The sequence below is a fragment of the Ranitomeya imitator genome, chromosome 1, assembly GCF_032444005.1.
Source record: "Ranitomeya imitator isolate aRanImi1 chromosome 1, aRanImi1.pri, whole genome shotgun sequence".
Classification (NCBI taxonomy): domain Eukaryota; kingdom Metazoa; phylum Chordata; class Amphibia; order Anura; family Dendrobatidae; genus Ranitomeya; species Ranitomeya imitator.
Window position 1 is genome coordinate 1195561919 of NC_091282.1, and position 25648 is coordinate 1195587566.

At 41.1% G+C, this 25648-nt stretch overlaps 1 protein-coding gene across 1 annotated transcript; it reads right to left on the reverse strand.

Moving 5' to 3' along the window:
- Window positions 1–13387: 13387 nt before the first annotated feature.
- NKX3-2 (NK3 homeobox 2) lies at window positions 13388–23600 on the reverse strand. Its single transcript, XM_069745813.1, has 2 exons — window positions 22213–23600; window positions 13388–14496 (listed from the first exon to the last, which is right to left on the reverse strand). Exons 1-2 carry the CDS (start codon window positions 22646–22648, stop codon window positions 14036–14038), a joined length of 897 nt encoding a protein of 298 aa, XP_069601914.1. The 5' UTR covers window positions 22649–23600; the 3' UTR covers window positions 13388–14035.
- Between the last annotated feature and the right edge of the window lie 2048 nt (window positions 23601–25648).

Sequence of the window (25648 nt, forward strand, 5' to 3'; positions counted from 1 at the left end):
TCCTCGCTGTTTGGGGAACCTGTCCTGGGAAATGTTGACCTTGGACAATACGGGCACTATCAGATTCAGAAGTACTGGGACCCTCACCTCCCTGAGTGCCAAACATTAGGGCCTTGATGACTACCTCCTGAAACTGAAGGAAGGTCCCCGTATTGCCTGCAGATCGGGACAGCACAAAAGCATTGTACAGTGCCATCTGTACAATGTGCACGGCCAATTTTTTGTACCATACGTAAGCTTTTCGCATGGCACTGTATGGTTGGAGAACCTGATCTGAGAGATCCACACCACCCATGTACCGATTGTAATCCAGGATACAATCTGGCTTTGGGACTTGTGTTGTGGTCCCACGAACAGTGACAAGGGTGCTGTTGTCACGGTGTATGGTGGTCAGGATAAGGACATCCCTTTTGTCCTTATACTTGACCACCAGCATGTTGTCGCTGCATTTGGCTCTGCTTTCCCCTTTTCTTAGCGTTTGCCCAATTAGCGGCTTAGGGAGGCCTCGCTGATTTTTTCGCACGGTGCCACATGCAGCTGTACCTCTGGCAGAGAGGGCCTTGAAGAGTGGGATGCTGGTGTAAAAGTTGTCAATGTAGAGGTGATAACCCTTATCCAGCAGTGGGTGCAGCAATTCCCACACAATTTTCCCACTCACCCCCAGGATGGGGGGGCATTCAGGGGGGTTAATCTGGGTGTCCTTACCCTCGTAGACCCTAAATCTGTGGGTGTACCCTGAGGTACTCTCGCACAGTTTGTACAACTTTATTCCGTACCTGGACCTCTTACTGGGCAGGTACTGTCGGAATTTTAGCCTCCCTTTGAAATGAACGAGAGATTCATCAATAGCGATGTCCCTCTGGGGTGTGTACGCCTCAGCAAATTTTCTGCTGAAGTGTTCAACCACTGGACGAATTTTATATAGACGATCAAAGTTTGGATCGTCTCGGGGAGGACACTGCGCATTATCACTGAAATGCAAAAATTTTTGGATCGCTTCAAATCGTGTCCTTTTCATGGCCATGCGGAATACCGGTGTACTGTAGAGAATGTCAGTACTCCAGTATTGCCGAAGCTTTGGCTTTTTGATTAGGCCCATATGCAGCACAATTCCCCAAAATGTCATCATCTCTGCTGCATTTACGGGGGTCCATCTGGCATAAAATGACGTGGGATTTTGGGTGAAAAATTGTTGGGCATACAGGTTCGTCTGGGCCACCATAATATTTATTATTTCATCACTGAAAAAGAATTTGAAGAAATCAATTTCAGTGAGGCCAGTCGTGTCAAACTGGATTCCTGAGCTGCTGCTGAAATCCGGAATGACGGGCTGAAAATTTTCCGGGGGTGCAATCCATACGGGATCGATTGCTGCAGGAGTTGCCTGGGTCCTACGGCGCCTTATTAGGGGTCTTTCCTCACCAGATGAGGAGGAGGATGAGGAGGAGGAGGAGGAGGAATAGAGGAACGTGGGATCTTCCTCACTGGCTGAATCTGTGTCGGACGCAAGGATGGCGTAAGCCTCCTCTGGTGAATAGCGCCTTGTTGACGAATGGGCCATTTTTTTTTTCCCAAACGCACTAAAATTAGACGACACAACTAATTATTCTTTTTACAAAAGAAAAGCGAACGCCACTAACAGTGTGACGTACGCTCCCCTAATGCACTAGAGATTATCCGGCGATAGCAGATTTTTTTTATGCACAAGACGCTACCTCCCTACCTATAAAACTCAGTACGATTTTTTTTTTCTAAAAGATGATCGGTCGTCACTAACGCTGTGACGCCGGCTACACTAACACGCTACCACTAAACTACTCTGTACAATTTTTTTTTTTCTCTAAAAAAAAAAAAAGACCGGTCGTCACGAACGCTGTGACACCAGCTAATCTACGTCTAAGACTACACTGTACTAACTACTATTATATTTTTGTAAAAGAAAAAAAAAAAAATCGGACGTCGCTTAGACTGCGAAGTCCGTTACACTAACTAGCTAAAAAATAAAAGTCCTGTGGCGCAGTCTCTGATCAGCAGCGATACTGATCAGAGCGCTGCGGACACAGGAAGAGCACGAATGCTCTGCGCGGGACGCCGCGCACAGGAAAAAAAGCGCAAAAAAGTGCGCAAAAATTGAATTGGAGGGGGGTACTTGAACAGGGATGGAGGGACGTCACCAAACACTGACGCCGGCTACGCTACCTTGTTACGTCTAAAACTACACTGTACTAACTACAATTTTTTTTCTAAAAAAAAAAAAACGGACGTCGCTTAGACTGCAATGTCCGCTACACTAACTAACTAAAAAAAAAAAAAGTCCCGTGGTGCAGTCTCTGATCAGCAGCGATACTGATCAGAGCGCTGCGGACACAGGAAGAGCACGAATGCTCTGCGCGGGACGCCGCGCACAGGAAAAAAAGCGCAAAAAAGTGCGCAAAAATTTCAATTGGAGGGTGGGGGAGGGAGGGGGTACTGGAACAGGGATGGGGGATGGGAAAGGGGTGGGGGAGGTGCTGCTGCTGCTGTGATCACAGGAGTCACACAGCAGGCAGATGGCAGCAGAGAGCACACAGCACTGGAGCACAAGCTGGAAGCAGGAGATCGCAGGGACGATCGCACTGGCCATCAATGGATTATTTGACTAAGGTGACAGAGGGGCTCAGACCACCGCTCTGCACGCCAAATCTGAGAGAATGATGGCGTGCAGGGCGGTGATCGGTATTTTAAATTAACCCCTTTGGCGCTGATTGGCTAGAAGCTATTGTTCAGCCAATCAGCGCCATAGGGGTTAATCAGGTGAGGTGACGTGGTGATCACCCCACCTACTGTGACGGCTGTGATTGGTGCGACGTCACACAGCATCAATCACAGCCTGTCACATGCTTTTTTTTTTTTTTTTTTAAACTTTATTGTCAAATCGCTGTGATTGGCTGGTCAGAATTGACCAGCCAATCACAGCGATCGCTGATGCGGGGGGGCGGTGCAGGCACTCGGGGCTGCGTGCACGGATGGTCTGCTGTCAGGGACAGCAGACACCGGAACCCGATCACAGCGCGGTGCCGCGCGGTGACCGGAAAATGGCGGCGCCGTACTAGTACTGCGGCTGGCACTAATGCAGTGCCGGCAGCGCAGTACTAGTACGGCGCATGGCGCGAAGGGGTTAAACCTTGAAGGGAATCTGTCAGTAGAATCATCCCTGCTAAGCCATCTATATGGGCATGCTGGTCATAGAAAGTTCGATACAAGGGTACCCCTGATATCTGAGATACGATGTCTTATTCCAAAGAAATCCACATTTTTAAAAAAATATGTAAATGAGCTGTTAAGATCTATGGGCGGGACTTAGATCTCCCTGAGAATCTACCTCCAGAGCTTATATTAAATGATAAGGGGCATTACCAGTGTGAGATTTGTAGATCAGGAGAGCAGACTGTCAGTCATTGCATGTTTCACACCGATAATTTCGCATATAATAAGCTCTGGAGGCAGATTCTCAGGAAGATCTATGTCCGGCCCATAGATCTTAACAGCTCATATACATATTAAGATAAACATGGATTTCTCTGAAATAAGACATCGCATCACAGATATCAAGGTATCATTGTACTCCGATTTATATGACCTGCAAACCCATGTAGACGGCTAAGACTATGTTCACATGTTGAATTTTTGCTGCTTTTTTTAATGCACATTTTAAGCTGGATTTTACAGTACCAGCAAAGGCTATGAGATTTCAGAAATCTCTTGCACCCCCTTCTTTTTTCTCCTGACTGATTTCTAAAATTATTGGGTTTTTTAAAGTAGCAGCATGTCACTTCTTTCAGCGTTTTTGCAACATTTTTTCACCCATAGAAAGTAATGGGTAACTGCAAAAACACAGCAAAAACGCAGGTATCAATCAGGTTTTGTTGCTTTTTGGTGTAAAAACCTGAGGAAATTGAATCGTGCTTTTTTGAGGAGGGGGCACTAAACTTTATCAAGATGCACAAGAGACAATAAAAACGCAGCTTATTGACTGCCAAGAGTGCGGGTTTTGCCTGCAGGAAAAAACGCAGCAAAAAAGCAACATGTGAACGTAACTTTAGGAGGTTTGATCCTATTGACATATTCTATTTAGGTTCTCATGATGAGTTTTTGGTGCAGCATCTTACAGTAGCAGCAGACTGGATGGGATTTATAATAATCTCATGTCCACTTTTTTTTTTCCTACATTGAATAAAAGTTTTTGAAATTCTCAACATGTTAATTTTTCTTGCGGGTACCCTGAGCTTTATGTGTGAATTTTCCACATTGAATTGCAATTGATGTGGAAAATCCACAGGTAAATAAGGAATCTGCTGCTGAAATGCACTAAAAACGCATGTAATCCGCACATGACTGTACAATAAAGTTTTGTCAAAGCCAAATACCAGGAAGTATCAAAAACAAAGCAGCTTTATTTAAAACGTGACACACCAACAAGAGACAAAAACACAATAAAAATGCACTTTAAAAAGCACTCAAAACGTAATAAAACATACACAAGAAACATAATTCTAATCTTCATCGTGGGCACAGTGTATTCTGTCCACATTAGTTGCTCCGTCTACCGTTGTGTCTCGGACTCATTTTCACGCTTTGTTTAGTCTCTCTATTGTGTGCCTCTCCTCCCCGTACAGCCAAAATTGGCTTGGTTTCCTGCTTGTATATCTGTGGTATTCATAGATTAGCAGTTATTGGACAAGTATGTCAGTGACAGGCACTCAGGGTTGTGTATTTTCACTGCCATTCCGTCTGTTTCTCTGCGATGGATTGCCCTGACTGTGCATTCTTTGTCTTAGACGCTGAGTTTCGTTTGTGCTGAGCTTCCATTTATAAGGTGTTATTCGTCTTGCACTTTTGGTGTTGAGGGGACCCATGAGCCTCCCTCAGCAGCTTGTCACTGGGGGGCTGAGTCGCAGGTCGCTTGCCCTTGGCACGCTGCCCGCTCACAGGTGCTTTAGTCCGGACACTTTTGTTTGCGATGCACAAAGATCAGGAAGTGTGTCAGTCGGAAAAAGTGTCAGGAATAACGTGGTGGCCATAAATCAAGCCCTGGTTCATCTCTAGAAAAGTGACTCACGTACGTGTTCTATAAGGCTGCCGTCACACTAGCAGTATTTGGTCAGTATTTTACCTCAGTATTTGTGAGCCAAAACCAGGAGTGGAACAATCAGAGGAAAAGTATACGGTAATAGAAACATATGCACCACTTCTGTATTTATCACCCACTCCTGGTTTTGGCTTACAAATACTGATCAAATACTGACCAAATACTGATAGTGTGACGGCAGCCTCAATGTTTTCACGGACCGTTTTTCATAGTTTTTATGGACCCAGTGGTCAGCGAAAAATAACAGATTTGGAGTAAAATTACCCACACAAATCTATGGGTGGGTGAAAATCATTGACGGTACAAATAGACTTCTGTGTGCAACCTGTTTTTTTTTAAATTACAATGGGTAGAAACTTTGCAGTTTATTTATTTATTTTTCCATTAGTTAAAATTACTGATGAAACACCGATGGTAAAGGCTGACTCACTGGCCTAACACTGATGAAAATCGGGCAAAAAAATGCTGATGTCACTTCGGACTGTTTTTGGGTGTATGAGAAAAATCACTAGGTTTGCGTCCTAGGTCATGGGTCTACCAGCAGAACAATGACCCCAAACATGCTTCAAGAAGCACCCAAGCATGGATGGAAACAAACCTCTGGAGAGTTATGAAGTGGCCAGCAATGAGTCTGGATCTAAATCCCATTGAACACCTGTGGAGAGATCTTAAAATTGCTGTTGGGAGAAGGAGCCTTCACATATGAGAGACCTGGAGCAGTTTCCAAAAGAAGCGTGGCCCAAAATTCTAGTTGAGAGGTGTAAGTAGCTTGTTGATGGTTATAGGAAGCGATTGATTGCAGGGATTTATTATTATTTATTAGGCCGGTTTCACACGTCAGTGGCTCCGGTACGTGTGGTGATAGTTTCCTCACGTACCGGAGACACTGGCACACGTAGACCCATTAAAATAAATGTGTCTCTGCAGATGTCAGCGTGTTTTCACGGACCGTGTGTCCGTGTGCAAATCACGGAAACATGTCAGTGTTCGCGGGAGCACACAGATCACACGGACCCATTAAAGTCAATGGGTCCGTGTAAAACACGTGCCGCACACGGATGCGGTCCGTGCGCGTTTTTAAAGTCATAAGGTTAAAATTTAAACAAATTGTTTCAAAACACGGACATGGACACACCGACAGCACACGGACGAGAAACACGGACTGCACACAGATGACACACGGCCTACGTTCACACACGGCCACGGATAACTCCGGGACCGTTTCTTCAAGTAACGGAAAAATCTGGACGTGTGAGACTGGCCTAAGGGTGTGCAAGTTGGGGGTGCCAACAATTTTAAGTGGCCCATTTTTGGGGCTTTGTGTGAAATTATGCCTTTTTGTCTTTGTTTTTTTTTGTGTGTTGTTCCAATATACACAAATGAAATAAACAGGTGTATAACAAAGCGTGCGTGCTTACAATAATTTTCTGGTAGAAATACTTCATTGTCCGGAACAATTTATATATATATGTATATATATATATATATATATATATATACATATTTATTTAGTCTTTAAAAGGTATCAACGACTGAGGACTCTGAAATTTTTACAATTTTTCTATACATATACATGGATAGTAAAGTAAATGGAAACTTTGTCACTCACCACAACATTTCAAATTGCAATATAGGTCGCATGTAATTACATAGATAGTAGATACATAGATAGATACACCTCAGTCCAATGCTTACTTGCTCGAAATTTATCTCTCCCCCATATACCTGCACACTCACCAAGAGTTCAAGGGTAAAAAGTCGCTGCCAAAAAAAAAATCAACTAGCTGATCCCTGTCTCCAGGACCGGCTCTTAAATACGTAAGTGTTAATATAAATAATAATATTATGATTATTAATTATAATAATAATGATATCCTATTTTTATATTGGGTCAGATTAAGACCAATAGTCAGAAAACTGTATTCTGCGTGACGAAAATGTTTCACATTTTCTCCATAAATTCTGTTTTGCGTTGTAAAAATATAATTTATCATTTCATATTTTTATATATTGGATGAAATTAAACATTAGCTGATTACATTCCATAGAATAAATTATGATATAATGATCTGATCCCCATCTAGAGAGTAGTGTCGCGTCTCTGCTATGTGTGCACTGAGTGATCACACTAGGTGGCGGAGAGCATTTTGCGCCGTCGGGGCTCGGTAGAAGCAAAAATCATTTATTACAGAAGACTGTTGGACCCCATCAATGTCAAATCTAAAAAGCCCATGATATCATAGAAAATATCTTGAAAACTCCGCCAGCTTTATTAAAGAAAAATATTTCCCTTGTCTCGAGCTGGATGAGGTTACTTTTCTACATGTGACTCAAATCTTCGCCCCCGTTGAAGGATGACCACTTTGAAATTCTGGCAAGTCTGTCTGAAAACACTTCTGTTTGTGTTTTTAGGATCTCGGTAACAGGGAGGATTTCTCTTCTGGTCAATGTAAAGCTTTGAAGGATATAACACATACTAAGTGTTACATTTTTTTTCGTAAAGAGCCCACACTCTTCCACTTCCAAAAATCCTCAATTTTTCCAGCCGGATACAATTCCTAATTAGGAATATACATAATTATCACGTTCCTAGCAACAGTCCTGCTTTGTAACTGGAACGTGCCAACATGGCCACCACAAGGTGACCACAAAGAGGTCAGGTTATGCATATTCGCACAAAAACTTGTCTATAAATGTTGGAGGTGGAGTTTAAAATATAATATGGATTGCTTCCCCAAATTTATTTTAAGAAGGCAGTAAATTTTATCGATATATTTTTGGGCATATTTCCAAGAACAAAAAAAGAAGAGAATGTCTAGCTTCACCGAATCCGTAAATCTATGTCATGATTAAGGGAGCTTACTCTACAGAAACGCGTTGAGATTCTTACCCATATGGTTTGTGCTGAAGTCTGTATCCTCCATGTTTAAAGTTTGTGAATAAAGAAAACTCTTTTTTACGGATTCGGTGAAGCTGGACATACTCTTCTTTTTTGGACTTTATATGCTTGGACACAGCGGGTCCGTGGTCCCGAAGATTGGTTTATGAATCACGGGTGAGCTGGTTTATATTCCTTGAAATATTCTTCCCTCTCCTAGTGTATCCTCACCCACCCCCTGCAGACTGTGAGCCCTCGCGGGCAGGGTCCTCCCTCCTTATGTACTCGTGTGCCTGTTATCTGCTCATGTTTAATGTAATTGTCTATATTTGCCCCGTATTCACATGTAAAGCGCCATGGAATAAATGACGCTATAAAAATGTATAATAATAATAATAATAATAAATATTCCTTCTTTCTATATTTCCTAGAACCCTGAAACTGCCACCTGATCAGTCCAGGAGAAAATATTAGGGCCATTTCATCCACCAGTCCAATAGTAAGAGAGTCTGAAAATGCACCAAATATATCAAAAAAGCTCATAATGATCAATATATTTGGTGCATCCTTAAATAATTCTCTAACTTTATCTTGCCTTGTGCCTGTTTGTGTGCCAAAATTTGCATATTTTTACACTTAAGCCAAATCCTGTTCCATTAAGCCAGTGTTTCCCAAACTCCAGTCCTCACGGCCCCCAACAAAGCATGTCTTCACGATCTCCTTAGTAATGCACCACAGGTCATGGAATTATTATCAAGGCATCAGAAACTGCCATCTCTCACCCGTGCAATACTAGGGAAATCCTAACAACATGATGTGTCGTGGGGCCGAGAGGACGGGGTTTGCGAAACACTGCTCTAAGCCATAACCATTTCCACAAAGTCACACCCCCCCTTGTTGACCGGGTCACAAACATTGTCTAAAATTCATGACATTATGAACCAAAATACAGCAAACGTTGGCACATTTTTTGCCAAGTTCTAGGTACAAAAAATTAGTAAAGACAACTCTAAGGTCGGGATCACACATGCGAGAAATACGGCCGAGTTTCGCGTGGTAATCCCCGACCCTGCTCCCGACACTCAGGAGCGGAGCGTTCGGCTCCATGTATTGCTATGCGGCCGCACGCTCCGCTCCGGTGTGCAGGCGGCAGGGCCGGGGATTACCACGCGAAACTCGGCCGTATTTCTCGCATGTGTGATCCCGACCTAAGGCTAAGCTCCCACCATGAGTTTTTGATGGGGAATATTTTCACTACTCAAAAAACGCAGTGTCTTACAGTTCCAGCAAAGTGGATGGGATTTGTAGTAATCTCCTGTCCACTGTTTTTACTTTTTCCGCTGTGTAAACCGACCAGCGGTGCGTGTTTCAAATCCGCAACACGTCAATCCCTCTTGCAGGTCCGCTGAGTTTTCTGTGCAGATTTTCCCCATAGTCTTACATTAGAGGCGGAAAATTTGCAGTAAAAAAATGCATACGACCTGCACATGACTATATAAATAAAGTTTTCATCAAACCCAAATATAAGGAAGTATCAGAAACAAAGCAGTTTTGTTTAAAACAAAAGAAATAAAAAATGCAGCATCAAACCCACACAAAAAAAAACGAACGCATAAACACAATCAGAAAAAAAACACAAGGGACCTAATTTCCCTAATAGGTGCAGAAAATGTACAACATGAAAAATTTGCCAAAAAACTCATCGTTGGAAGGTAATCTGAGACAGCTGGCTGCAGCAGGAGCCTCCCCCCTCTTATTTGTCGGGACTAGCCCATGCACTGAAGGTAGACCTCATCACCAGGGGATTAACCCCTCAGTTCTCCGCATTATTTGTATAAGATTGACTACTTCCGGATGATGCCGAAAATTTCTATGTGGCATTTTTCAACTTTTTAGGAGTTGGGGGCCTGTCTGTTTTTTTTTTTTTTTTATCGAGATGCAGCATGCACTAGCATTTGAATTTTGTTTTTGCCATATTCTTCATAGACTTATTGAAAGATCTTCAAAAATGTCGAGAAAAAAAAAATAGTTACCGAAAATTAAAATTTTTAAAATATATTTTACATGCGTTTAGAAACAAAATGTGCATGAAAGAGGCATAAGGTGTGAAACGATAAATAGGGGAAGAAAAAAAGTGTTGGTGTGGTGGGGATCTGGGGCATACAGGGGTGTTACATACAAGCTATTTATACTCCACGCTATGTGGAGCGCCGGCACTAGCGCAGCCCACGCACATTCCTCCGCACTTAAGAGTGAGTCTTGTTTCCTATTACATTATTATTTTTATGCCTCAGAAGAAATCTCAAGTATTAGTCTTTGCACTTTCCAAATAAAAAGTGTGACTTTCAGTTTAGGGTTGTATAAACATATGAACAGAACAGACTGACTGCCCAATTATTGTGTGCTGCACCGAAATGTATCCCCCTCAGCAGAGCCAAACCGGCACACAAGATTACGTATCACACATAGAGAGGTGCGACATGTATACACTGCCGTATTTCGCCATTCTAGCGCTACAGGGCACTAAATAATTCCTATTATTTGTATTATCGGTGGTGCTGATTTGTAGTATTTTATGATTTCTGTAATATTTTAGCTACTAATACTAAATAAATCACATGCCCATGGTCTATGCGTCAAAAGGGCAGATGTGCAGGGTATAAGCCGCAGGTCCTACTCCACCCAGATGTCCTTGACAAAGACCGCTCCCGATCGAAACGTTGGACCACATGTGTTTTTTATTCTTTACCGATACTAATACTAAATAAATCACATGCCGATGGTCTATGCGCCCAAAGGGCAGATGTGCAGGGTATAAGCCACAGGTCCTACTCCACCCAGATGTCCTTGACAAAGACCGCTCCCGGTCGAAACGTTGGACCACATGTGTTTTTTATTCTTTGCCTATACTAATACTAAATAAATCACATGTCCATGGTCTATGCACCCAAAGGGCAGATGTGCAGGGTATAAGCCGCAGGTCCTACTCCACCCAGATGTCCTTGACAAAGACCACTCTCGGTTGAAACGTTGGACCACATGTGTTTTTTATTCTTTGCCTATACTAATACTAAATAAATCACATGTCCATGGTCTATGCACCCAAAGGGCAGATGTGCAGGGTATAAGCCGCAGGTCCTACTCCACCCAGATGTCCTTGACAAAGACCGCTCTCGGTTGAAACGTTGGACCACATGTGTTTTTTATTCTTTGCCTATACTAATACTAAATAAATCACATGTCCATGGTCTATGCGCCCAAAAAGCAGATGTGCAGGGTATAAGCCGCAGGTCCTACTTCACCCAGATGTCCTTGACAAAGACCGCCAAAACCAGGAGTGGGTGATAAATGCAGAAGTGGGGCATATGTTTCTATTATACTTTTCCTCTAATTGTTCCACTCCTGGTTTTGGCTTACAAATACTGATGTAAAATACTGACCAAATACTGCTAGTGTGACGGCAGCGTTAAAAAAAAGCTGAAAAATCACTGAAAGAAGTGACATGCTCTATGTCCAAAAAATAATGCAAAGCACAAAATCCTGATGAAAAAAATCTACGTGTGTGCATGAGATTTCTGAAATCTCATAGGCTTTGCTGGTAGTGTAAAACGCAGCTGAAAATTAGCTTAAAAAAGCATTAAAAAAAACTGTATAAACTCCTAATGTGACTTTAGCCTTAATAGGACAGCGTGCCGATTTTTCTCCTTCCAATTTACACTAATTGATAAATTATCCTCATCATTGATATGTCAATCTATAATGAATCAAGTAATAGGTAGTGACTCTTTGGAAGGCCACAGACGTTCTTTTTTTTTTTCTTTGCGTATGAGAAAAAAAAATTACCATTTTTTATCATCCTATTTTAATCCATCTTTGGCCCTTGTAACCGTTTCTACCATCCATTTTTTTTTCTCGTAGGACTGAAAATGGACTTGTGTTATTTTCTTTTCCTTTATGGACACTCAGTCGGCAAAAATACACAAATTTGTGGGCAGTCCAATAGAATGTAATTGTTAGCTGTTCTATGTGTGAAAAAAAATTTGAATGGAACACACATGGGGAAAAACAACATCTGAATGACGTCAAAGGTCCCTACACAAAAAATATTCAAAATACCAACTCTCCCTATAGGACTGCACAAAAATTATCACTTAGTGAAGAGCGAGCATGCTCGGATTGGGTGTTATCCGCCAAGCTTGGGTGCTAACCGAGTGCCTCCAGGATGCTAACCGAGTGCCTCCAGGATGCTAACCGAGTGCCTCCAGGATGCTAACCGAGTGCCTCCAGGATGCTAACCGAGTGCCTCCAGGGTGCTAACCGAGTGCCTCCAGGGTGCTAACCGAGTGCCTCCAGGGTGCTAACCGAGTGCCTCCAGGATGCTAACCGAGTGCCTCCAGGATGCTAACCGAGTGCCTCCAGGATGCTAACCGAGTGCCTCCAGGATGCTAACTGAGTGCCTCCAGGGTGCTAACCGAGTGCCTCCAGGATGCTAACCGAGTGCCTCCAGGGTGCTAACCGAGTGCCTCCAGGATGCTAACCGAGTGCCTCCAGGATGCTAACCGAGTGCCTCCAGGATGCTAACCGAGTGCCTCCAGGATGCTAACTGAGTGCCTCCAGGGTGCTAACCGAGTGCCTCCAGGATGCTAACCGAGTGCCTCCAGGGTGCTAACCAAGTGCCTCCAGGATGCTAACTGAGTGCCTCCAGGGTGCTAACCGAGTGCCTCCAGGATGCTAACCGAGTGCCTCCAGGGTGCTAACCGAGTGCCTCCAGGATGCTAACCGAGTGCCTCCAGGATGCTAACCGAGTGCCTCCAGGATGCTAACCGAGTGCCTCCAGGGTGCTAACGGAGTGCCTCCAGGACGCTAACCGATTGCCTCCGGGGTGCTAACCGAGTGCCTCCAGGGTGCTAACCGAGTGCCTCCGGGGTGCTTGAAAAATAAGTCCGAGTCCCCGCCGCTGCATGTCTCGCGGCTGTTTGTTAGGCAATCCCTCCATGTGTTGCGTCTGTCCAACAGCCGTGAGACATGAAGCCGCGGGGACTCGAACATATTTTTCAATCACGCCGTGGACACTCGGATATCACCAGAGCATTCTCGGATAATACTTTAGCATGTTCGCTCATCACATTATATTGCATCAGTTTAAAATGAAATAAAAAATATTCTCACGTATTGAAAACACAATCAAATCCAAAAATTAATTTTGAGCATAAATCAAAATGGTAAAAAATAAATGACCCAACTAGCGCGAACTCAAAACCACGCTGCTACCATCAATAAAGCAGACTTTCGCACTGCTACACACCAGGGAAGAAGAAAACACAAGACCGTTTTGTTTTAAATTGTAGTTTATAAATTAGAAAAAAAAAAGTATAGCATCTTAAAAAAAAAATATTCACAAAGCATTTTGGGTAAATGATCTGGCTGAGTGCACAATGTCTGTAAGCTGCCTATCAGGCCTGGGCGCTGAAGAATACACCCTTCTCATGGAAGAAACAGTTCAGATTTTCTTAAAAGATAACGACCCATGGTTTAAAAACAAAAAAAAAATACAATGTCCATGTAAAAACACCTTCACATTAGATATGAAAATATGCATATTTATACTAGAAAAGTGCCAGGAAAGTCAATGATTCCTCCATGATGAGGCGAGTAGAAGAATTAGTGGAAAATACTCAAAGTATCGTATAAACCCAGTGGGGTCCAAGAGGTTGCCCCAGGCGATCATTTAAGGACTGGTTGTCCATACTTTTTTTCCACCAGCACCCTTTTTACTGGTTTCCAACCAGCGTAACACCAGTCCATAAAAAATATTTGTATCTAAAAATTTATATCTATATATAAAACCTATACATAGTATGGACAGCATGGATACCATGGAGAAGGCCTGCACATGCTGATCCTCGGAAAGTCATGTCCCTCCCTTAAAGACTTGTTATGAGGTCAGCAGGGTGACAGGGGGTAATATTTGGCTCCCTTGTCCTTTTGTGGGGGACGGTAAGGAGAAATAAATATTTGCAGGAACCTCGTTAGGGGGTCCCCCCGGTGCAGGCGGCAACTGCGGCTGCGGAAATGGTCCAGCCTGGCAGGGCACAGTAGTAGGGGTAGTAGTAAGGAGGTTGTAGAGGCAGTAAGGAGGGTCTCAGTACTTCTCCAGGCTGGTACTGCCTCTGATCGTCCCTGACCAGAACTTTTACTGCCACCTTCTTGGCAGCTGGAGCTGCAGCCAATAAATCTGCTGCCATCTGTCTTCGTTTGGTCTTATAGCGCCGGTTCTGGAACCAGATCTTGACTTGGGTCTCTGTGAGCTTCAGAGAGGCGGCCAAGTCAGCACGTTCTGGGCCAGACAGGTAACGTTGGTGGTTAAAACGTCTCTCCAGCTCAAAGACCTGGGCGTGGGAGAAGGCCGCTCTAGAACGCTTTTTCCTCTGTTTTGGAGCCTCTAGGAGGAGCTGATCACATTTGGGGTCTTCATCTGGAGGACTGGGATCTAGTGACAGACAAATAAAAGAAGGAATAGATCATTAAACAATGAAGAGCACGAACACAAGTCCACCATCCTACAACTATGATAGCCTACTTATAATAATACCTCCATGTTCTGTGATTATGCTATTACATATCTTTCCATATATTAGTAGCAGGGGTGTAACTATGATCGGGCCCAGGCCCTGGGAACTAGAGAGGCCCCGAAGGTCCTTTTGTCCCATAGGAAAAAACTATTACTATTAAAGACCGGTGATATTTTGGGGCCCTGTTGGGAATTTTGCATTGTGGTCCTCAAGCTTCAAGTGACACCAACTAGTTACTACAAAGCCTTGCACAAAGTTCTCACTGGTCTGGACATCAAAAATCAAATGTTCCCATCTCAGAAACCCACACTGGGGCTCATTTTAGAGGAATTAATTAAACTATGAATATGTTTTGGGGTATTTGAGGAAAGTGAAAAATCCACTGAAAACCCACACAAACGCAAGGAAAACATAAGCAGATGTTGATGTACAGATGGTAGAAATATTATCACAAATATATGTCGTGATATGCCTCTTTAGCCATTAATAAAGATGAGAGATTTATTCGCCAAGTAAAATCGATTCACAAATCACACACCATTCAACTCAAATGATTAAAAAAAAAAAAATTCTCCAATTATTTTCCTAAACCTGCCAAAAAACAAAATTCAAATGGTGAATTGTCAAGCATTTAGTGAAATGCACTCATCTCCTTCTATTGTATGATTTCACCCCCTGAGGAAGCAGGGCGAAACGCACATTTAGGCATGGGGGTGATGACTCCATCACTTGATATCACTAGTGGATGTTTTTGGCGTTATAGTTTTTAGGAGGTATTTTTTCCTCATCTTTGGGCACCTTTCTATATATGGTTTCACCTATACGTGCACATGCCTCTTTCTCTATACATGTATCTATTTAGCCTTGGCTATCATATCAAATAATATATCGCATGCATACTTATTTTATTTGGTATATATTATATGTTTGGACGTATATGTCTCTTCAACGCTGCATATTACCATGCTGTACTATATACCTTTAGAATGATGCGTACATGTGCTTATGCGGTATGATGGCTCAGTGGTAAGCACTGTATGGTGGCTCGGTGGTTAGCACTGTTTCTTTGTAGCTCTGGGGTCCTGGGTTCAAATCCTGCCAAGGACAACATCTGCAAGGAGTTTGTATGTTTTCCTGTGTTTGTGCTGCTTTCCTCCCAAACTCCAAAGACTTTCTGATAGGGAATCTAGATAGTGAGCCCCAATGGGGGCAGAGATTATCATGTCTGTAAAGCGCTGCGGAATTTAGGGCACTAAATTAGCATAATAAATAATAATAATAATCTTTATAGCTACTCTATTTCTGCATTACCCATTACTTATAGGCTGTTAAATATAGATATGCTATTGGACTACTTTTTTCTTTATTGTCATCCATCTCTCTTTCTTCTTAATTTACTTTTATTATTTATTATGGGTTTTATAAATATATGTGTGTGTATATATATATATATATATATATATATATATATATACAGTATATATAATTTTTGTTAATTAAAAATATATATTTATATATATATATATATATATATATATATATATATGTTTTTGGCTTCTTTTACTTGATTTTTAATTATTGCTAAAATATATATATATATATATATATATATATATATATATATATATATATATTTCGGGATTCTTTCTTTCACTCTATATAGCCAGAGCTTTTTCGTTTGTCTCTATTATATAATATACTTATTTTATTTTTTTATTTCTATTTTTTTAAAAAACCCTATTGTGTTATAGATATCCCCAAACATATTATCTTCACATACTTTAACTGTTATTATACCAAATACATAACGATAGGGATTGGGGATAGTGATGACGATGTCTATAGAGCGTTGTGGAATTAATGGTGAGTAAAATAAATAATAAATATTTTAATAATACTGCTGCATATTTTCTGAATTTTATTCTAACCTAAATTCTACTAATATGTTCTGGTATTAATACATACTTGAATTATTAATTGATGCTAGTCGTTATACTAATATTTCTGCAAGCAAACAATAAATCACCATTCCCATAAGTTAGCAATAATAATACATATTACTAGAGCTCTTTCTTAGCCAGATCAGAGCAATAAATACTATTATTCTTTGATTTTAATATTTTACTATTATTACCATATCTTAGTAAAAAAAATACCACCGCTATTTACCACTTCTGCATACAATGGCTTAATATAATATTTGGTAATATTTGTAAACAGCAGCTCTTAGGCTATGTTCACACGTTGCGTTTTTGCAGCTTTTTTTATTGCCAAGGTTAAGCTGCTTACAAAAAGCAGGTTTTACTTAGGTTTTTTTCTGTATCTCGTGCATGCTGATAAAGTTTAGCGCATAAAAAAAAATCTGAATCAACTTCATCAGGTTTTGGCAAAAAAAAAAAAAAACGCAACAAATCCTGATACCTGCGTTTTTTTTATAGCGTATTTTGAACTACCCATTGCTTTTGCTGAGTGAAAAACCCTGCAAAAAAAACACTGAAAGAAGTGACAGGCTGCATTTTGCAAAAACCAAGCTCTTGGACAAAACAGTCAGTAAAAAAAAAAAAAAGGTGTGTGCATCAGATTTTTGAAATCTCATAGACTTTTTCTGGGGCTGTGAAACACTGCGCAAAATTTGTGTAAGAAAATGCTGCAAAAAAATAACAATGTGGGATCATAGCCTAATAATGTCTGGACACACCATCATTGCATAAGGCTACAATAAAATCACTTCATATTATTATTATTATTATTATATGCTATAACTCCACTATATGCTGTGCTTAGTAAATGCTATTTATAATAATGACGCAATGTACTTATTTATTATTTAAATTAATGTTATAATTAATAATTATTACTTAATTATAACAATTGATATTAAACTATCTCTAATCATAGCACTATATACTAGTATTATTACATGAGGACTCTAATAATACCATTTCTTCTTGCCATTATGTGCTAGAATAATATGGTAAATACAATATTATTTAGGGCTGAATTTATACCCCTGTGTGTTACCATTATTCCATGTTGGCTCTAATAATACATTTATTATCAGGACTACACCTCCACTATAAGCCCTACATATTATAAGTTGCTTATAACAATACAAGCACATTATATGTTATTGTTAACTATGAAAATGCTGCTTACTCTATGCTACATAAGCCAGAAATAATTAGCTATTAAAAAAAAAGAAATATCACTTTATAATGGTAGCAAAATGGCATTATATCGTGCTAAATTATACACTGGCCGTAATAAAAGTGATGCCATCAATAATTACAGCATGATGGACATAATACCACTGTGAGGAATGCCTTTCACATGCCAGCCATGATAATACAGTCATATTGGGGCAATTATTCTGTGCTGGTAATAATAATACTATTATGTAATGTATGTAATGGGATTCATAGTAATAATGATAGGATGTAATATGTTCTATATTAAATGTATATGATGTGTATGTGCCAGAATGTGTGTAATGAAGTGTAGAATGTATGTATCGATGTCATAGAGGACTGGACGGAAATAAAGCAAAACGGTGTGAAAGAACGTTATAATGCTGGGATAGAACGTTATAATGCTGGGATAGAACGTTATAATGCTGGGATAGAACGTTATAATGCTGGGATAGAACGTTATAATGCTGGGATAGAACGTTATAATGCTGGGATAGAACGTTATAATGCTGTGATAGAACGTTATAATGCTGGGATAGAACGTTATGATGCTGGGATAGAACGTTATAATGCTGGGATAGAACGTTATAATGCTGGGATAGAACGTTATAATGCTGGGATAGAACGTTATAATGCTGTGATAGAACGTTATAATGCTGGGATAGAACGTTATAATGCTGGGATAGAACGTTATGATGCTGGGATAGAACGTTATAATGCTGTGATAGAACGTTATAATGCTGGGATAGAACGTTATGATGCTGGGATAGAACGTTATGATGCTGGGATAGAACGTTATAATGCTGGGATAGAACGTTATGATGCTGGGATAGAACGTTATGATGCTGTGATAGAACGTTATAATGCTGGGATAGAACGTTATAATGCTGGGATAGAACGTTATAATGCTGGGATAGAACGTTATAATGCTGGGATAGAACGTTATCATGCTGGGATAGAACGTTATAATGCTGGGATAGAACGTTATCATGCTGGGATAGAACGTTATAATGCTGGGATAGAACGTTATCATGCTGGGATAGAACGTTATAAATAATGCCACTGTATCTGCATGAAGGAGAGTGTGATAAAGGAGAGTGTGAGCAAATGCCCCCTAATCCTGGGAGGCAGTGGGGGGGGGGGGGGGGAGACCCCTGTAGGATCATTACCGCGTCTCCCCCAGCAGAGAGGTCACAAGTTAATTCTGGTCTCAGAAGTTCATTTTTTTCAGAAGGGAGAAGAAGCGAGAGGTGATCAGTCACCAAATATCTCCAGATGACTGTAGAGAGAGAGAGAGACAGAGAGAGAGAGAGAGAGAGATAATTAGAGAGATAGATAGATAGATAGATAGATAGATAGATAGATAGATAGATAGATAATAGGTAGATAGATCAATAGATAGATAGATAGATAAATGATAGATAGATAGATAGATAATAGAGAGATCATAGATAGATAGATAGATAGATAGATAGATAGATAGATAATAGAGAGATCATAGATAGATAGATAGATAATAGATAGATAGATAGATAATAGAGAGATCATAGATAGATAGATAGATAGATAGATAGATAGATAGATAGATAGATAGATAGATAGATAATAGATAGCTAATAGATAGATAGATAATAGAGAGATCATAGATAGATAGATAGATAGATAGATAATAGATAGATGATAGATAGATAAATAATAGAGATAGATAGACAGATAAATAATAGAGATAGATAGATAGATAAATAATATAGAGATGATAGATAGATAGATAGATAGATAGATAGATAGATAGATAGATAGATAGATAGATAGATAGATAGATAGACAGATAGATAGATAGATAACGATCTATTATCTATTTTGCTAACTCATATTTATCTGATTTATATCTATTTATCTAGTATCTATTTAATGTTGATGTATGTAGCTAAAATCAGTCCAAACAAATCACACACAGCTACACTCCCCCAAACAGATACATAAGAGCTTTAGTATAAGTAAATGCAATCATCTACCAATCTTATATTTTGTAATGTAAAATGTAGAAAACATATATCTATCCATTATATATTATCCTATCTATCATCTATCTATCTATTTATCTATCATCTATCTATTATCTATCTATCAATCTATTTATCTATTATCTATATATATTTATTATCCATCTATTTATTATCTATCTATCTATTATCTATCTATCTATTATCTATCTATTATGTATCTATCTATTATCTATCTATCTATTATCTATCTATCTATCTATCTATCTATTATCTATCTATTATCTATCTATCTATTATCTATCTATTATGTATCTATCTATATATCTGTCTCTTCCTCCATATCACAGACGGAAATATGATTGTAAAGCGGTAATTTGTGAAAAAATTGGGCCTTGGAATACATGGACTCTGCTTTGCCAATTCATGTAGAAATTTTCTCCAAATGAGCTATAAATTTGTGTGATGCCGGGTGGTATATTATATATTATATATATGTATATTAAATAATAATTATCATATGCACATATAAAGTATGCTTAACAGTGTGTGTAGATATATATACACACACATACATAGACACACACTATTTAGCACACTTTACATATCCTATATGCATAGAATCCTTACTGTCGTGATAAACATAATCACAGAGTGGAATAATTGATATTTATCTTCAGTTATTCCTATATTACAGGCAGGCGGATGGATGGCCGCAGTCCGTGTATAATGCAGCTGCATTGTGCTGGTGCCGGACAGCAGTGATGGGGGGATGTTACTGCAGACATAGAAGGGTTAATCACGTGTTATTATCCCATCTCGCGGGTCGCATGGAGCAGATGTCGGTGGCGATCTGCGTCGTGCGATGTGATTGTGCACGATGTGTTTCCCCCCGGCTCCCCCCCACACTGCACAGTGACAGGACACGGGGGTCCCGGGAGGACCCTCACCACAGCACACGCCTGTCACATGGAGATTGGTTGTACCGCAGACAAAGCAAAACATCATTAAGAAAATAATATCTAATTAAAATAAAGGAAATGACACTGATCGTATTGTTATATAGTCATTTACTACAATTAGATCGTGTCAACTGCTGCAGGTGCGCTCCTGTGTGTTACCTAAAATGTGTGTGTATATATATATAATTATATGTCTATATATATTACACACACAATCTATATAGCTATATAACACACAGACACGAATCACTGTATATATGGACACACGTATATTACTATTGATGCCATTATTTTCCAACTCTTCCTCCACAGTACAACCTTCATTTTAAGCTGTATAATCAATAACACATGGAGATTAATTGCACCATTTGCTGTTGCTGATTACAATTCCTCTTACTGTCCATCTATAATCTATTTGATATATCTGTCAATCATTATACAAAACGACCCCACAATATATTTATATGTCCATCAAAATGTAAATATAAATGCAACATGTAAATCCCACAACATTTTATTACAAAGCTATCTACGATTACTGTATAGTATGAATAACACAAGGCACATGACCATGTGTATATAAATATACATGTCAAATCATAATAAGATGATAATTTCATCTAATAATAAATATATAAAATGCATGTTTGTAATAAATGCCATGTATACATACATTGTGTTGTATTATCCCATATACATACAGTATATATCATATACAGAGAGCGTTATACATATAGATATATGCATGTATGTATATATAAATATATATATACACACACATGCACACAATTACATTGTGTTGCACCATTGTGCATATATATATATATATATATATATATATATATATATATATATATAATTACATCATGTTGTATTATTATATATGTATATATATATAATTACATTTTGTTGCATTGTTGTGTATATATATTTACACATAGAACAATATTGTGTTGTACTATCGAGTCTGTATATATTTACATGGTGCTGTGTTCTATAGGTACACAATGCACACACTGACTGTATACGCACATGGAATATTACACTACTTGTTCTATATCTGTTGTGTATTGTTGTATTATGTGTGTATATATATGTATATGTAATATACATTGTTTGTATATTATGTGTATTGTGTATATATAAATGTATAATACATTGTCTATATCTGTTGTGTGTATATATATAGTGTGTATAATATATTGTCTGTATATATTGTGTATTGTGAATATATATATATATATATATATATATATATATAATACATTGTCTATATCTGTTGTGTATTGTGTAATAATAATCTTTATTTTTATATTTGTATATATATATAGGATCTATGTTGTCTCTATCTGTTGTGTGGACTGTTTCTCTACCAGGGAGCTGCTCTGAGTGTATTAATCAGTGGGTTGACCTGCTGAGCAGCCCCCAGTAGTGGAGCTGTGTCCCCACACGACCCCTCGCTCCTCCTGTGCCCCCCATACCTGATCCGCTGGCCGCCATCTCGCAGTCGCTGCAGCCCGGGGTCCCTTCCTCGTCCTCCTCCTTCGGTCGGCCCTGCAGCGGTCTCTGGCTCTTCCTCCTCCCGGACCCCTCCATCATGTCCCCCTCCATCATGTCCCCCTCCATCATGTCTCCCGTCCTCCCCACGTCGCCCTCGTCGCTGAGAGCCGAGTCGGAGTCCCAGCCCGCCGGCTCCCGTCCGGTGAGGACCCCCCGAGCCCCCGGGGACGTCAGTCCTTCTGCACCCACCTCCCCAAACAGCCTCCAGCAGCAGGAGGGGTGGGGGGCGGCGGAGGGGCGGCTGGTGGCGGGGAGCAGGCGGCCCAGCCCGGGGAGCGACCCCCCGCGGTCCTCCTTCTTGTTCAGGATGGCCTGGATGGAGAATGGGGTCAGGGAGCTGGAGCTGCGCACAGCCATAGGGGGCGACGCTGGATCTCCCGGAGAGCAGAGGGGATCACCGGATCACTGGGGATCACTGCTCCCTGCGCCCTCGGATCATCACCAGGTGTCTCCTCAGGTGGCGGCCTCCTCCGGTCTACAGGATGGCATCACCTCAAGTCTCCTGCTCCGGCAGCCCCTGCTCCGAGAGGTGAGGAGACCCCAGGCTGGACCTTGTGTCTCCAGGCAGGATGATGGCTCTGATGGACCCCTGTCCTGGGAGGGCTGAGGGCGTCTGCAGGTCTTCTCTCTGCAGCCCCTGCTCTATGTGCTCCCCATTCTGCCAGCTGTTGGAGGGTCAGCTGTTGTGGGGTCTCCTCTCTGCTCCTCTCCCGGCTGTGTGCTGCTGCCGGCTCTCTGCTCCTCTCCCGGCTGTGTGCTGCTGCCGGCTCTCTGCTCCTCTCCCGGCTGTGTGCTGCTGCCGGCTCTCTGCTCCTCTCCCGGCTGTGTGCTGCTGCCGGCTCTCTGCTCCTCTCCCGGCTGTGTGCTGCTGCCGGCTCTCTGCTCCTCTCCCGGCTGTGTGCTGCTGCCGGCTCTCTGCTCCTCTCCCGGCTGTGTGGTGCTGCCGGCTCTCTGCTCCTCTCCCGGCTGTGTGCTGCTGCCGGCTCTCTGCTCCTCTCCCGGCTGTGTGGTGCTGCCGGCTCGCTGCTTCTCTCCCGGCTGTGTGGTGCTGCCGGCTCTCTGCTCCTCTCCCGGCTGTGTGCTGCTGCCGGCTCTCTGCTCCTCTCCCGGCTGTGTGCTGCTGCCGGCTCTCTGCTCCTCTCCCGGCTGTGTGCTGCTGCCGGCTCTCTGCTCCTCTCCCGGCTGTGTGGTGCTGCCGGCTCGCTGCTTCTCTCCCGGCTGTGTGCTGCTGCCGGCTCTCTGCTCCTCTCCGGCTGTGTGCTGCTGCCGGCTCTCTGCTCCTCTCCCGGCTGTGTGCTGCTGCCGGCTCTCTGCTCCTCTCCCGGCTGTGTGCTGCTGCCGGCTCTCTGCTCCTCTCCGGCTGTGTGCTGCTGCCGGCTCTCTGCTCTTCTCCCGGCTGTGTGCTGCTGCCGGCTCGCTGCTCCTCTCCCGGCTGTGTGCTGCTGCCGGCTCTCTGCTCCTCTCCCGGCTGTGTGCTGCTGCCGGCTCGCTGCTCCTCTCCCGGCTGTGTGCTGCTGCCGGCTCTCTGCTCCTCTCCCGGCTGTGTGCTGCTGCCGGCTCTCTGCTCCTCTCCCGGCTGTGTGCTGCTGCCGGCTCTCTGCTCCTCTCCGGCTGTGTGGTGCTGCTCTGTCCTTCTCCCTTTACTCTTCCTCTCTCCTTCTCTCTTTCTTTCTCTCCCATTCCTCACCTGTGAGTGACAGCTGGAAATAGGACGATCTGATAGGATGGCTCGGGCGACAGCAGCCGATCTGATTGGCTGAGAACAGTGCTGGGAATGTTGACCTTGTGCTGGGAATCAGTGTTAACCCTTAGACCTCCCGGGATAACCTGCGACGGGGGAGATGGATGGAGAGGACAGAGAAGAAGAAGAGGACAGAAAAGGCATCAGCCCTGTGGTGTGAGCAGAACTCACGGAGTGTGTCTAGTTGTATCTGAATATGCACCAAGAACTGAGAAATAAAACCCCATCCCCTCTGTGAGTGATAAGTAATAATATCTATTATCTATCTATCTATTATTTATCTATTATCTATCATCTATTATCTATTATCTATCTATCTATCATCTATTATTTATCTATCATCTATTATCTATCTATTATCTATCTATCTATCTATCTATCTATTATCTATCTATCTATTATCTATCTATCTATCTATTATCTATCTATCTATCTATCTATCATCTATTATTTATCTATCATCTATTATCTATCTATTAATTATCCATTATCCATCTATTTATCATCTATCTATTATATCTATATAGATAGATGGGTATAATAATAGACAGCTATTATTTATCCATTATCTGTCTATTTATTATCTATCTATTCTCTATCATCTATTATCTATCTCTCTCTATCTAGTATATATCTATCTTTTATTTATCCATTATCTATCTAATTATTATCTATCATTTGTCTGTTATCTATCTAGAAAAAAAAAAACAAACTGGCAGCACTCCAAAAATAAAAATGAAACACCTTAGCTTTACTGATCCATTAGCAGCAACGTTTTGGCAGATTTATCTGCCTTTCTCAAGCAGATTATTCTTCTATCTACATATCTATCTATTATTCTATTTATTTATTTATCCTTCTATCTATCTATCTATCTATCTATCTATCTATCTATCTACCCATCTATTATCTATTTATTTATCTATTATCTATCAATTCTTCTATCTACATATCTATTTATTATTCCATTTATTTATCCTTCTATCATCTATCTATTATCTATCGCAAAAAAATTGGAGCAGCACACATATCAAAGTACTATGGGTGCAGGGCCTCTCAGCAAGGTGTCCCCTCAGTGCAAAAAGATATAAATTCACAAAAAAGAGGCAGCACTCCAGTATAAGGGACTTTTGTATTTTTGAAAATACTGGAGTGCTGCCTCTTTTTTTTTTTATCTATCTATCTATCTATCTATCTATCTATCTATCTATCTATCTATCTATCTATCTATCTATCTATCCACTCACCACTATCAATGCTATATCAGCATATATGTATTATCCAAGTTACTATTATCTTTTTCCTATATGCAAAATTGCCAACTAGATTAAAAAGTAGTATCTGTAATTTACAATATTTTATTTCCCATTTTCAACATTAACTTCTATATAAAGTGCATTGCATTTATACACAGTAACATAATTGCGGGGCAGATCCTGGAGCTGAGCTCCACATATACACAGATATACCCGAGCAATGGCTGTAATCCCGAGCATTCCTGTCTGCACACTGCGGGGAACTGGATATACAGTACATATATATATATATATATACGGCCGGAGAGGGACCCGGGACCTGCTCTCTGCCTCCAGTACATCGCACAGTTACTCTGATTA

Excerpts from the sequence above, each read along its gene's own strand:
- NKX3-2 (XM_069745813.1), bottom strand. The coding sequence starts at position 22,648 with ATGGCTGTGCGCAGCTCCAGCTCCCTGACCCCATTCTCCATCCAGGCC. Across the intron at positions 14,497-22,212 it reads GATGGCGGCCAGCGGATCAG|ATCCCAGTCCTCCAGATGAA; the intron begins GTATGGGGGGCA and ends GTCTGTCACTAG.